Below are 13,441 nucleotides of genomic sequence, written 5' to 3' on the forward strand. Positions count from 1 at the left end.
AAACTGTAGCATTAAAAATTCTGTAAGTCGATACCAGAACAACCACTTAGTGTCGAAAGTAATTTTCCCCTTGGAATGCTTTTACATCAGCAAGCGACAGTCGAAACTTTGCACTAGTTTTCATACGTAGGTTGTACACATTTCCTCGGTAATTGGATTGTCTGCGCCTTTCGTTATCAGCCATACTAAGCATTTAGTTTTGCTTTTCGCTGATGAAAGTAACTGGTGAATGGCCACACACGTGGCCTAAACACAAGTTATGAACCCGACTGCGTGTTCTGGCTGTTGGCCAGTCATTTTTTCACGCATGCGTAGGCTTCGACCACAACTAAAAGTAAAAGATTTCGACCTCCAAAGCTCATGTCAATGATTAGAGCTACATTAGATTAGAATAAGACCCAGAAGTTGCCCTTGTCTTATAGTTGAAGCCACTGTTTGCGCGTGGGAGATAGTCTAAGGGTCAAATGAGAGTTGTTTTCATAATAAGTACAGGAATCGTATGAAAGTTCTCAAAACTGCACGAGCCGCAGGCAGGTCCAATTTGAGAACTTAGGAGCCATAAATCACGAAATGCACGAGAAAGTTCATACTTTTTTTTTTATATAATTGTATACTTAACAAAATTATTCAATTGCTGTGTTTCCATAGCAATTTTCATATTGCACCCTACAACCAACTTATACATTCGTCACCAACCAGGCCCCAGTTGTTCAAACGATGGATAGCGCTATCCGCCGGATAACTCGTTATCCAGTGGACAAGTAATAGCGAAACCAACTGCGCTATCCAATGGATAGTGATTTATCCGGTGGATAGCGTTATCCACAGTTTGAACAACTGGGGCCAGGTGTTTAATAATATCAAGAGAAAATGAGAGGACAGAGAGGGAGGTTCGGGGCGTTGTCTGGGATATGTCATGTCCACGAAAGTTATTTTTAGACGAGCGGGTCTGTCTTCCGAGACGTCCGCATGCAGTCATCGACAAACGTTAAGTCCACATCGTCCGCCATTACATGAAATCTTTGCTTTCTTTCAAACATCAGACCGAGGTTGGCCTGCATGCGGACGTCTCGGAAGACAGATTTCCGCTAGAACAAAGAGTTCCGCTCGTCTAAAAATAACTTTTGTGGACATGACATATCCCAAGGGCTGGACCGGGAGCCTCCCTCTCTGTCCCCTCATTTTCTCTTGATAATATAAATAGAGGATATTACATGGCCGCGCGGGGATACGAATTTTATCTTGGAGTGCTGCAAGTGTCTCTCACGAGTGAGCGAAGCGAGCGAGTGAGAGATACTTTCAGCACGAGAAGATAAAATTTGTATCCCCAAGCGGCCATGTAATGTTCTGTTTATTATATAGATATTGATGAAATGTCTAGATTTAAAACAACTTGTTTTATTCAGTTCGAAATGATGAAAAAGTGGTCACCAACCGCTAAAACACGTATGTTTTGTAACATAAAACAAGATATGGAAGTTATGAAAAAGAAATCATGATAATGTCAAATTTTGCAATAAAAATGTTAATGTAGTAGAGAAGAATTATATTAAAGCGCAAAAGTGTCTTACAAGGAAGAGAAAGCTCGCGTTTTATTGGGTAATCGTGTTGGTTACCATGACAACACCTATATCCTCACATGTGAAAGATAAAAATGATATGTTCACTGCGCGCGGTAAAGATATGATTTTTTTTAGTAAAAGGAGAAATCCTGGTATTTCATCAATATCTATATAATAAATTACAATATTAATAATAACAACAAGAACAAGAACTTTATCAAAATCTCAGCCTTATTTAGCTAAGCACAAGAGTGCCCTACGAATAGGGGAGACTTCAAAATCGAACTGTGTTTTTAGCATAAAAAACTGTTAACTTCAAATCACATAAAATTAAACGTTACGCCTCATTCTGCTGCAAAACTCTTTTGCCTCCTTTGAGTTGAAATCTCAATTTCGCCCAAATTGTCATTTTCGTTGAGATCTTTTGACCTTCTCATGCTGCCCTCTTGTTATTTTCATGAAAATCGTTTTTTCGTTGGCCCACTGCTAGTATTGATTTTTTTTTTTTCAATTTTCCCAATTGTACACAATCCTCTTTGCACGGTCGAGCATGAAAAAACGGCAATAACATAAGATGCGTTCAGAAATCACTGTAAACTACTGGAGCTATTTCTAATCAGATTGAGTTTGCTTCACTCTCCAAGGTTCTGCCATTCAAACGTTGCTGTAGTCTATCTCCCCCGAAAAATAAAGAATACGGACAAAAAAAATCTCTCAATGTTGTTCAAATCTGACCATCTTCTTTATAAGGCCTTGTTTTTTCCTTGACGTTTTCTGTGCCACATTCATTTATCTATCTACATTTGAACATTAACAGTGAACTGAGAAAAGGTGATAGTATGATGTTATCGATCTGGGAAGTCCATGCTTCTAACAGAGATCCAGCAGTCACTGCAGCAGACACTGGAAATAAGCGCTCCCTGGGTAACGACAAAAGATCTGAAAAACACAGGACAGGGCAAGAAAAGTTACCACATTGAAACAACCTAGATAGAGCCACGTCGCCTTCGCCGTTTGGGCTTAAACCAAGACAAAGTGTGTTTCCAAATAGTTATAGAGAGGTTTATAAGTTGCTTACTCACCCGTGTACTGTAGTATCCAGACAAACAAAAGTTGTGATATTATACCAGCTAAAGTTCCTTCTACTGTTTTGAGACTACCTGCGAAAAATGAATAAACCTGTTATTTCCCGAGATCGAGCGCCTTACGGCAAGTTACAACCCGCGTTTTTTTTTTTTCAGTTTTTCCAGAAAAAAATTTATGCACAAGGGCCACCAACTGAACAAGAAAAAAAACAAGGAGTTGTAACTAACATCACAGCAATTATCCCGCTGTAAACAAATCGCACAGGAAAGTACATTTCAAAGTTAATGAGGGCTCGAACTGTACCAATCATGACGTAAACATGTTTTTGTCAGCTACGGGCCCTGGTCGTTTTGCTGACGCAGTGAGACATTTCGCTACTGTTCGCTTGGGTTGGACGTAATTGAATTTGAGTGTGTTATTAAGGAGGCGATACGAGTGGACGGGGCCTAAGGTGATTCCCCAGGAAAGGAAAAAGGTACAGATTTCCGATGAAACTCCCTAGACTGTTGCAAAAAAGTCAAGGTGATAACAAGAATGTAGTTAAAGGAAGTAATTATGTATCTGAATGCTCTTACAGTCTGTAGCCCGAAAAGGAATTCATTTCGGACAGCTGCTGTGTCTCAAGGTACAGAGCAATCCAATCCGTATACAATTTAATTCAATTATGCAAACACTTCGCTTGGCTATAAGCTGTTTTTCAACCATATTCTACCACATATTACATATGGGAACGAAAAATAAAGATAGAAGAAGACAGCTACACTTTAGAGAAGACCACATTTGTGTCAACAAAAATCCGCCCTTTTTTTCCTTTTTTCAATAAAACTCCAATTTTGTCCTTTTTGACCGGACGTGTACCCGTCGGTTAAAACGGCGGACGAGGGATGCAGTGGATATCGCAGATCGATACCTTATAGTTCGAATCCAAAAGACAACTTTGGCTCGAATCCACTCGCGCTCCAAAGTTCACTCAGCTTTTCCTCCATTTGAGGTCGGTAAAATGACTACCATTATTATCTGGGACAAGTTGTGTAACACCTGATACGAGTGGCGCCCACCCTTGCCATAATAGGGAGCTTAAGCAACGACAACGGCGACGGCAACGAGAACGTCATCTCAAAATATAAATTCGCGTTATTGTAATCGCTTCGTTAATATTTCAACTTTTTTAATATGACGGGGGTGTGGTAGTTCCTCAAAAATGACGCTGTTAGGAACGGCGCTCAATTTAGGGCAGAAAATGAAAATTTATCCTCAAGTAATGACGTTTTCCATAAAACCTAAAATTTGGCTATTTCACGTTGTAGTTTTGCCGACGACGGCAATGAAATGGACAAAAGTGAAAAACACACGTGCAGGGTGTGCAAAGCTATTGTTTTTGCGTACTAAATATGCAAATTTGTGACGTTCTCGTTGCCGTCGCCGTTGTCGTTGCTTAAGCTCCCTAATAACAGAAAAAGTCTCCGGGTTGCATTCAACTGCGGTCGCCCTCTTGTCTTATCTTGTCTCTGCCAGTGGGCGCTCGTTACTGATGCAAGAAATTATGTGCAATAGCAGATGCGCAATGTAAAACAAGGAAATCCCTTTAGATCTAGTTAGGTTAGGATTCGAACTGGCTGTTTAATTAAACGACTGACCCGATACGTTAGCAAAACTACAGCACGAGGAACGTAAGCGAACCTGACGAATTAAGTTGCATTGACTGTTCATTGATGCCATAGTAACTTGCCTGGCCAGCGGTAACGCCCAAAAGTCTTTCCAACAACAGATGCCATTGTGTCACCTATACCAAGTGCAAGGATCCCAGAATACAATGCAAGCTTGCAACCTGGCGAAAAAAGTGTAGGTGGCTGAACACAGTTTTTCCTCGGTCAGTAGTATTCATTGAAGGCCAACAGGGATGGCGTAGTGGTGAGAGCACTCGCCTCCCACCAATGTGGCTCGGGTTCGATTCCCAGATCCGGCGTCAAATGTAGGTTGAGTTTCTTAGTTCAAACGAATATAATTTGATATGTATTAACTTGATTTGATTTCATTTGTGCACGACCCCACAAGCTATTCAGCTTTAGACACTATCGTGCGCAAACAAAACAAAGACGGCGAGTATGGCAAAAACTGTTTTTCTCCTTCTCGCGATGGTCTAAGAAATGCCATGTAAATTCGTTTGCATTACATTTTAGAAGTGAAAATCTTTCAGAGGAACCAAGCAAAATGCTGCGCATGCGCATTAGCTAAAGAGTTTGAGACCAAGAGCTGTTGGCTGTTTTACTACGGGTGCGTTTTTTGGGTAAATCCGTTTTTGGATTCAAGAATCCGTTTTTGGATTTTCCCAAAAAAACGCACATTAAATTTCTCACAAACCTGTCATTAGATTTTGCAGAAATTTGGAATTAAAACAGTTCTGACTAAAAATGAGTCGTCTACAAAAAAAAATCAGAAATTTAACAGACAGAAATTTGGGAAAAGTGAAAAACATCTATCAGCGAATTATGGAAATCCACCTGTTGAAATTCTATGATAACAGCTGTTAAACGTTCTTTATTTCTATTATCTTAAGCAAGGAAATGCAGCAAAAAAGCTCATGAGTTAATTTTGCATAACCTTTTGGCCTTGTTTTATTCTAGATACGTTCCCATGGTAACAGCTTGCATAGCACATTGACTGTAAAAAATATAAACTTATGTAGTATTACTTATCACTGACCAAGTTTGAGCTTCCAGGCAAAAACTGAATAAATATGGCAGAATTGGAAGTATAAGTGCTTAAAAACTGTGTTCAGACACCTTAACAGACGTGTATGTTGGACGCGTGGATAAACGTACCAACACTAATATCAAGAAATTGTTGGCTCAAGTCGAATATCAAGCCTACAAGGAAAATCGCAAACGCAATATCTGGTCATACTTCACATCGTGTCGTGACAATAGAGAATAACTGAGTAACGTGACAAAAGAATGCAAAGTATTTTATAAAACAAACTTTGGAAATTTGAACTTTTAGGGAGGTGGCATGGTGCAGTGGTTAGGGCGTTGGATTTGCATGCGGTTGCCCCAGGTTCAAATCTCATTCTAACCTCTGGTGTGGATTTGTTTCCGGTTGACCTGGATTCAACTCTACCACGCTTTGTAAATAGCCAACTGGTTGCCTCCTGCCAGTTGGGGGTGCTGAGCTTGATAGCTTAGTCCACTTCCACTATACACCTTATTCCAAAATGGCCGGCATTTTAGTATTCTTTTTGCCATAAAATTCAAAAGAATATTAAACCTTGAACAAGGCCATAAGGGCCAGTTGGCATGGAAACAAAAAAATGCTAAAATGGTGGCCATTTTGGAATAAGGTGTATAAACAAGGAATTAACATTTTACATTTTTACATTAGACATGTGACACAAGCATATCAAGCAAAAATATATACAGTCTGGAAGATTGTGAGAATCAGGGATTACAAGAAGTAATAACGACAATAATTATAATTATGATTTAATTGTCCTTCCTTATAGCTACTAAGACACAGATAAGGGCACTCCTAAGGGAGCAATAATTTAATAATGTTTCCACCTTTTCCACATTATTTTCAGGTCATATCGATATTTTGTGATTCAGTATACACACCAGTTGGGTCTGCTTTGCTGTAATCCACAGGAAACAACCACAGAGGCACAGCCAAACCCAGTAACAAATACATATGAGTTAAAATCAGGGTACCAGAGTCTTTGTCATCTAAAAACACCACTAAGGCTGAGTGAATTGAGGCACCAAATGGTCCGATTCTAAATAATCTGATGTACTACAACAAAAGAAAAGTGAAGAAAAATTAAAATCTTAGACCTGTAAGCTATGGAAACACACACTGAAATGAGAGAGAAACCTATTTCAGAATCAACTGCTCGCAGGATGAGCCAGTGCATGGAGTTGAAGCCAACCTCATTTTCAGGGTCTTTTAATTATCTCCCCACCTCACTCCCTCTTGGGGGGGGGGGGGGGGGAGATGAAAGACCCTGAGAACAACGATGAGTTAAAGCAAAGGGAAGGAGTGTTGCAGAAAATGATGGACTGTTGTCAAGTGCCACAAAGCTGGAAGTTGGAATTTTCTGCAGGAATCAGGTTTCCCTCCCTCACTCAGCAGTACACAGTGCAGCTGGTTTCAACTAATTGTGCTCTTTTTGTCACATGTGAATGACCTGTGTAGAAGATGTGCCTAACACATGCTTTTGATTTTGAACACTGTATGTTGGCCTTGTTGGGCTGTATGATTGCTGTTCTTTGCAGTGATGATCATCAGTGTGACAGTTATATTGGATCGGTGATCATAAGGACTGGTTTATGGAAACCAAAGATTAACATACGCACACTCAGTAGCGGTTTGACAAATTATTAGTACCTATTGTTGGGACACAAAAGTCTAATAATTATGTTGCGTGTACTTGTAATGCTGATCTGAGATATGTCCAGGACTGACCCTAACTATATGCACGCCGATTTCACTAAGCGTCACGCAGTGTTCCCTTGCTCTTCTTCCAAACTTTAACTGACCTTTTTGCAGATACCGCAGCCATTTTGATTTCTATTGTTTCAAATAGCTATTGTGGGATGCTCAAGGGACAAATACATATTAATTTGCCCCCCTGAGCATCCCATAATGTCTTTCAAAACAGTAGAAATCAAAATGGTCACCATATCTCGAAAAGGGTCTATTACATCACTCGCATCTCCAAATACAGACAATTGACATCATAAAGTGTTCCCCAAATGCTGCTGATCAAGTAAAGATAAATGGCTGCATTTGTCTTTGGTTTTGCTGTCACAAAGTGACAGATCCATGTTTTAAGCAATACTGCCAGTACCCTTTGCGATCAAGAGCTCTGAGATGGCTCACAATTGATCCACAGACTTTTGGACATCTATCACAAGGATAGCATCCAGGTGCTGATATTCACTCCTTGTGGCAGCTACGGCGTCTTTGAGTTCTTCTATTCGGCACTCCTCAAACTTGGCCACACCAGCCTTGACCACTGTCCTCCACTTAGTTTTGTCCCTGGCAAGGGTTTCAAAGTCTGATATACCGCATTTGGCCCGCAAGTTCTTCAGTTGATCCTGAAAACGCTTCTTGAGAGTGCCGAGTGGGCGTGTGCCATCAGACAGTTCACTGTCGCAACAGAGCACGTGGTAGTCTCTCCTCACCCATCTGTACAACATGCCCCGCCCACCAAAGTTGAGCTTACATCAAGTAGGCCTCACTTCCACGCATATGGCAGTGAGACAGCACTTTAGTATGCAATCCTGCGAAGATATACCAACTAACCTAGTAGTTGTTTTACATGTTGTTGACATACTATCCATGTTTCAGCGCCATAAAGCAGTACTGTTAAAACAGCCACTTGATAGACAGAAACTTTTGTTGCTGTGGAGATGTCATGGGTGTTTATCTCAATGAAAGACGGCCAAAAGTCAAAGAAGCTTTTGCAATCCATGCAGTGATTTCAGAGTCGACAGAGCAATCAATTGATAGTGTACCACCCAAGTAACAGAATTTGGTAACAGCTTTGAAATTATCTGACCCGATCATAACTGCTGGTTCTTTGTAGCAGGCACCCAGCTTAATCTGTAAATGCAAACCTAAAAATAACGCTAACCTTTACCCTTACCTTATTGTTGGAAATAGGTAGCAAATACTTAAACCTTATTAGAGACACTTCGTGTTGGATGTTAAAATTGGGTGTGCATCTAATCCTGACATAAGAAGTGATGCCAGGGTAAACCAGCCCTGGCCTGCTGACCAGGCACTGGGTTTCGATCAGATTGCAAGCTCAAGCCAGCTTAACTTATTGTACAAATAAATAACCTGAGAGCTCCGCTTTTAGCTTGGCTAAATCTATATAAATCATTAACATCATACACACCTCTATGAATATAAATGCAGCTGTAGCCACTGAAGAAGCCAAATGCATGACATAAGGTTCATATATAACACCTGGGATGTAGATGGCAAGGGCCAACAGATGAAAGCCTTTGCGAACTACAGTGCTTGATGCATTAGACTTTGGTTGTCTGCTCTTCCAAACCACAAAGACAACAGCAATGGTCACCACACAACACCAGTATTTGATCAAGAATAACTGCAAGGAAAGAAGTTATCCCTTTAAGCCCCCATAGGGCAACTTTTAAAATATAATACAGTTTATTGTCTAACACCAGATGATTTTACTCATCAATGGGGCCCCCCTCAGGGCTTAAAGGGTTAACAACATCTAGGTCCACTCAAAAACTATGTCGACCCCTTTTAATAACCCTTTAAGCCCCAATGGTGCAACTTGCAGATTTTACTCTGTCTAAACCCAGGTGATTTTACTCTTCAATGGGGCCCCCCTCGGGGCTTTACGGGTTAACAACATCTAGTCAGTTAGTTAGTTAGTCGACCACAGTTGAGCAGAACGAAAGTTTTAACTATATAATTTTATAGCCTGCAGTGATCGTTTTTACAATTTTTGATATGTTTTACCCTGGCTACGGTTCCTTTATTTTTAAATAATAGTCAGACTCAAATATCAAGGCTATAAGGCCATGAAACGATCCTCTCACGCCAATGCTCTTTTTACTACTCTCTTAACAGTTATAATAATTATTGAACACAAGGTCAATTTACCGTTAGATGCTAAATTACTTCTTTTCCTGATGATCTACCCATGAAGGATTTTAACTTGGCTTGTGTCAAGTCTAACAATAAACATGTCATTCTTTTCAACAGGCATGGGGTTAGGGATTTTTCCATATGACACTCACCAACTTTTCAAGAGAAACAGTGTTTACACAACACAGATTCACTGGTTTTCCATAAAGTTTTCAAACTCTTCCCCCTCCATGGAAAGTGACGCAATCTACTACCTGCTTCCCTAATTCTTCTTCCTCCACAGGGAAACCATCATTGCAATAACTATAATAATTTTCTCGAAACAATCTTTCATTAGTGTTACAGTTTTCAGACTGACAATCAATAATTACGGTGACACCAAATTCCAGTACTATCAGCTGTCTGTACCCTAATTTCCCGCTCAGTCAAATATTTCCAAAGCCATGTGAATGGATCCATGCCTCGCAGGATGAGAAAAGACCACGGCAACAGCAAGGCAAAAAAGGTAAAACATATTGTTGCATAAAAAGCCACATGTCCAAATACAATCTCCCAAAAATCTCTAAAGGGAAAAAAAAAACAGCGAAATTTAAATTGCTTACAAGAAAAATCTTTAAATTTGTGAAAACGTATGCCATAAATTATGTACAATATGATGGGCAGATCTGTATCACTCGCCTCGAGTTTGCAAATATGATACAGATCTGATGCGAATATTGTATTGTATGTCAGCATTTAAGTGTAAATGGACACTTGGTATTTTTTGTGATTCAAGTTATTTTAACAGCCTGAGGGAAAATCGATAGAAACTGTTATGTAAGTGAAGAGAAATCTGTATCATAATATAATTAATATACAGATATTGATTAAAAAAATTTCAATCTTTTGGTTTCCCATCATGAATTATTAATGTATGTTATAAATACTTATACTGTACTGTTACCTTTAAATTCTCAGCAGGGCTATGTTAACTTAGTTTGCTTACCTTGCAAGAGACAGATAATAAAAGACAGGCAGCAACAATATACCTGTTGCTAGGGAACCAATCAAAAGCACCTGAAAATAAACAATTAAGAGCCAGTGAAATCTCAAAAGAGAAATGGGAAATAAAGAAGAAAAAATAGCTTAAAACACAGCTGTTGTACCTGAATCCACAACATTTCAGTGCTTTTAGGAAACTCTTCATGAATACCAATAACATGGCGAAAACCTGGCCACACATTGGATAACTGAAATGAGACATTTATGATCAACATTTTTAAAAGACATTTTTGTTCTCAGATTGACTCTTTGGCTTTATCTGATTCTATTGTCCTTGAATTTATTTTTAAGTTTCTACTTTGTGTTGATGTACCTTGGAGCTTTTGTTAAGGTGCTATATAAGTGTATGGATTGTTTTTTATTTTTAAATTATTAAATTATTAAATTTTTAAACATAAATTATTATTTTCAAATTTTTTAATTTAATTTGAGTTTTATCATTATCATTATTATTATTATTTATTTTTACCAGATACATGTAAGATTCAAGTTTGTATGAAAGAGTGCTCAATAAGTTTGTTATTATTATTATTATCATTATTATATTATTATTTTCTTTTTTTGAAGTTTTAAAACAGAGAAATACTTAATTGCTTGTAAATTTATAGTTCTTACCTTTTGGAGATATTTTAATGTTTGTAAATATTTTTATCATTATTATTATTATTATTATTATTATTATTATTATTATTATTAGATTCTCACCAGCTTTCAATTCTTGCTGGGTGTTCTATGCCACGTCTCAGCTCCTTCCCGCAGCTCAGAGACGCAGCACCTTTCTGAGGATGTGTGATATTCCCAACAAGACCGTTATCTGGGCGCTGCCAGTTATATCCGGTATACCTAGGTACTCCTGCCACTTCGCAAAGTCTTTCGAGACTGTTCCAAGGGCCCCTATAACCAACGGTATCACTACAATTTTTACCTGGTGTATCTGTCCTACTTCGAAAGCTAACTCCTGGTATCGCTCAATCTTCGAAGCCTCAGCCATCACAATATTCCGGTCATCCGGAACATCAACATCAACCAGTAGCCACTGGTGCTTATCTTTCAAAACAAGAGTTATGTCCGGCCTGTTGTGTGGTACGCGTCTGTCAGTGACAATAGTACCATCCCACACTAGCTTCGACTGATCATTCTCAATCACTGGTAGAGGCTAATGCTCATACCATTTCTCTCTGTATTCAAGGTCATATTTTTAGTACTCAACTCCCAGTGGACTATTAATGCTACCTTATCATGGCGCTTTTTGTACTCCTTTTGTGCTAAATTAGAACAACTGCTCACAACGTGCCACACACTCTCTGAGCTTTTTCCACAAGTCTACACAAAGGAGAGTCATTTGTCTTATCGATGTAGCACTTGATTGAGTTGGTTCTCAGGGCCTGCTCTTGAGCTACGCAGATCATTCCTTCTGTTTCTTTCTTCAAATATCCATTCTGCAGCCATCTCCAAGATCCTTCAACAGCAGTTCCTTCTACATCCCTGAGAAATGCACCATGCAACGGCAACAGTTTGTCTGTCCAATCTCTTACCTTCGTTTCATACAACCTTTTCTTACACTCCTCAAAAGACTCTGTCGTTCTAGTGATCACCTTTTCCTCCCAAGCAGCCTTTAGCATCCACAGTCTCTTGACTTTCAACAAGGTATTATTATGATGATGATGATGATGATTATTATTATTATTATTGTTATTATTGTTATTGTTATTATCATCATTAAATTTTAAAAGAATTACAAAATTGTGCATCACTGAACAAGTGAGTCGAGTTTACCTTTATTCCAAGATCTGCAAAAGCATCAACAGAAAGTAATGCTATTGTTTCTGTGACAACCATGGCCTCACCAATAGTAAACACTGTGGTAGATGTCTCAGAACAGCAAACAAAAGAGCGAAGTATAGACCGAAACACAGTGACACTTGCATAATATCTGCATCTGCAAAATTGAACACCAATACGGTTGGTAATCGAAAGTGCTGAAAAGCATGCTTTTATTGTCATTATTACCGTCCTTTTAAAAGTTTATGAAATGTTAAAGAAGGGGTGTCATCTGATCAGAATACCATGTCTTCTTTTGCTTGGATTTAATATACTGTATGATCAAATTCTGGAAACTGTGATCATTATAGATTAAACTTTCTCCAAGTTAGCCTCATTGTTTCTGCACTAAGGTTACTTGATAGGATTGTGTACAGGCTTGCATTGTCGCCATCTTTCATGAAATTCAAGTGACTCTTGCACAGTGAGATAACAAGACCAGGGTTGTCTGTGACTACGAAGTGGAACTTCAACCTAAGATTACCCACTACACTTAAGGGCAGGGAGCATAAAGATTTTGCTCATAGAGAACCTTAAAATAAAAATAAATAGTTCTCCAAAATCAGAATGATCTAAAAGCTGACAGCATGTTGAGTCAAGAGGACTGAATAGTTGTTTTTAAATTGCTAAGTATATACTAAAACAGTAATAATAAAAATAATCATAATAATAATAATAATAATAATAATAGCTTTTATTTAGAGAGTGAGATAATATACACAATGTAGCACAAAAAGATGATTTTAACTCATTTAGTCCTAAAATGATTACAATATTCTCGGGTGCAAAATTCCCATGCCAGTTTACTCGGAGCTAAATAGCAAAGGATTTCAGGGTTTGAGTAATCAGATAGCACCTTCAGCACTAACTACTGTTTTAGTATATAGCAATGATAAATCTCAAGAGCAAATTCATTGATTGGTCACATGTTTATAATGACACATACCCCATTGCACATTTATCATAGCTCCAATGCATGTTGACACCAGAAAAAAGAGAATGGATGAAACTAGTGGTTTTTCATTATTAAAAACAGCATAATCGAGACTGTAACCATGCTCATTAGTTGAGAAGCCAGCAAATAAGATCTGTCATCAACTGCAATGGAAAAATATTCCAGATACATTCATTATACACTGTTCAAACCCTTCGTAACTTTGGTGTAAATCTCCACATTATAAATAAAACTAACCATGAAATAAATAAACAACATCTGCATTGTCAGATAGCAGGTCTGTCATACTGAAGCAACAATCCTGCATAAACAGTGGAAGCCGGGATCTGGGTACCAGCACCCATCTACG

General features: G+C 38.6%; 1 protein-coding gene across 2 annotated transcripts; it reads right to left on the reverse strand.

The window, feature by feature from the left end:
- Positions 1 to 667: 667 nt before the first annotated feature.
- LOC137992122 (dolichol kinase-like) lies at positions 668 to 12,166 on the reverse strand. Of its 2 annotated transcripts, none has more exons than XM_068837248.1 (9): positions 12,093 to 12,166; positions 10,421 to 10,504; positions 10,261 to 10,331; positions 9,684 to 9,837; positions 8,548 to 8,763; positions 6,260 to 6,434; positions 4,378 to 4,476; positions 2,645 to 2,722; positions 668 to 2,501 (listed from the first exon to the last, which is right to left on the reverse strand). In XM_068837248.1, the coding sequence occupies exons 1-9, from the start codon at positions 12,153 to 12,155 to the stop codon at positions 2,356 to 2,358; spliced, it is 1,086 nt and encodes a 361-aa protein (XP_068693349.1). In that variant the 5' UTR covers positions 12,156 to 12,166; the 3' UTR covers positions 668 to 2,355. The 2 variants fall into 2 exon arrangements, 1 of the variants encoding a protein (XP_068693349.1); XR_011121642.1 differs by having other exon boundaries at positions 2,443 to 2,501; positions 4,329 to 4,476.
- Between the last annotated feature and the right edge of the window lie 1,275 nt (positions 12,167 to 13,441).

Source organism: Montipora foliosa, chromosome 2 (genome assembly GCF_036669935.1).
Source record: "Montipora foliosa isolate CH-2021 chromosome 2, ASM3666993v2, whole genome shotgun sequence".
Taxonomy (NCBI): domain Eukaryota; kingdom Metazoa; phylum Cnidaria; class Anthozoa; order Scleractinia; family Acroporidae; genus Montipora; species Montipora foliosa.

What these genes read in the sequence shown, in the direction of transcription:
- LOC137992122 (XM_068837248.1), bottom strand. Translation starts at nt 12,155, where the DNA reads ATGGTTGTCACAGAAACAATAGCATTACTTTCTGTTGATGCTTTTGCA. An exon ending in CTGAAATGTTGTGGATTCAG is followed by an intron (nt 10,332 to 10,420) that starts GTACAACAGCTG and finishes GTTTATTTTCAG; the next exon opens with GTGCTTTTGATTGGTTCCCT. An exon ending in CAGCAAAGCAGACCCAACTG is followed by an intron (nt 4,477 to 6,259) that starts GTGTGTATACTG and finishes TTTTTTCGCCAG; the next exon opens with GTTGCAAGCTTGCATTGTAT.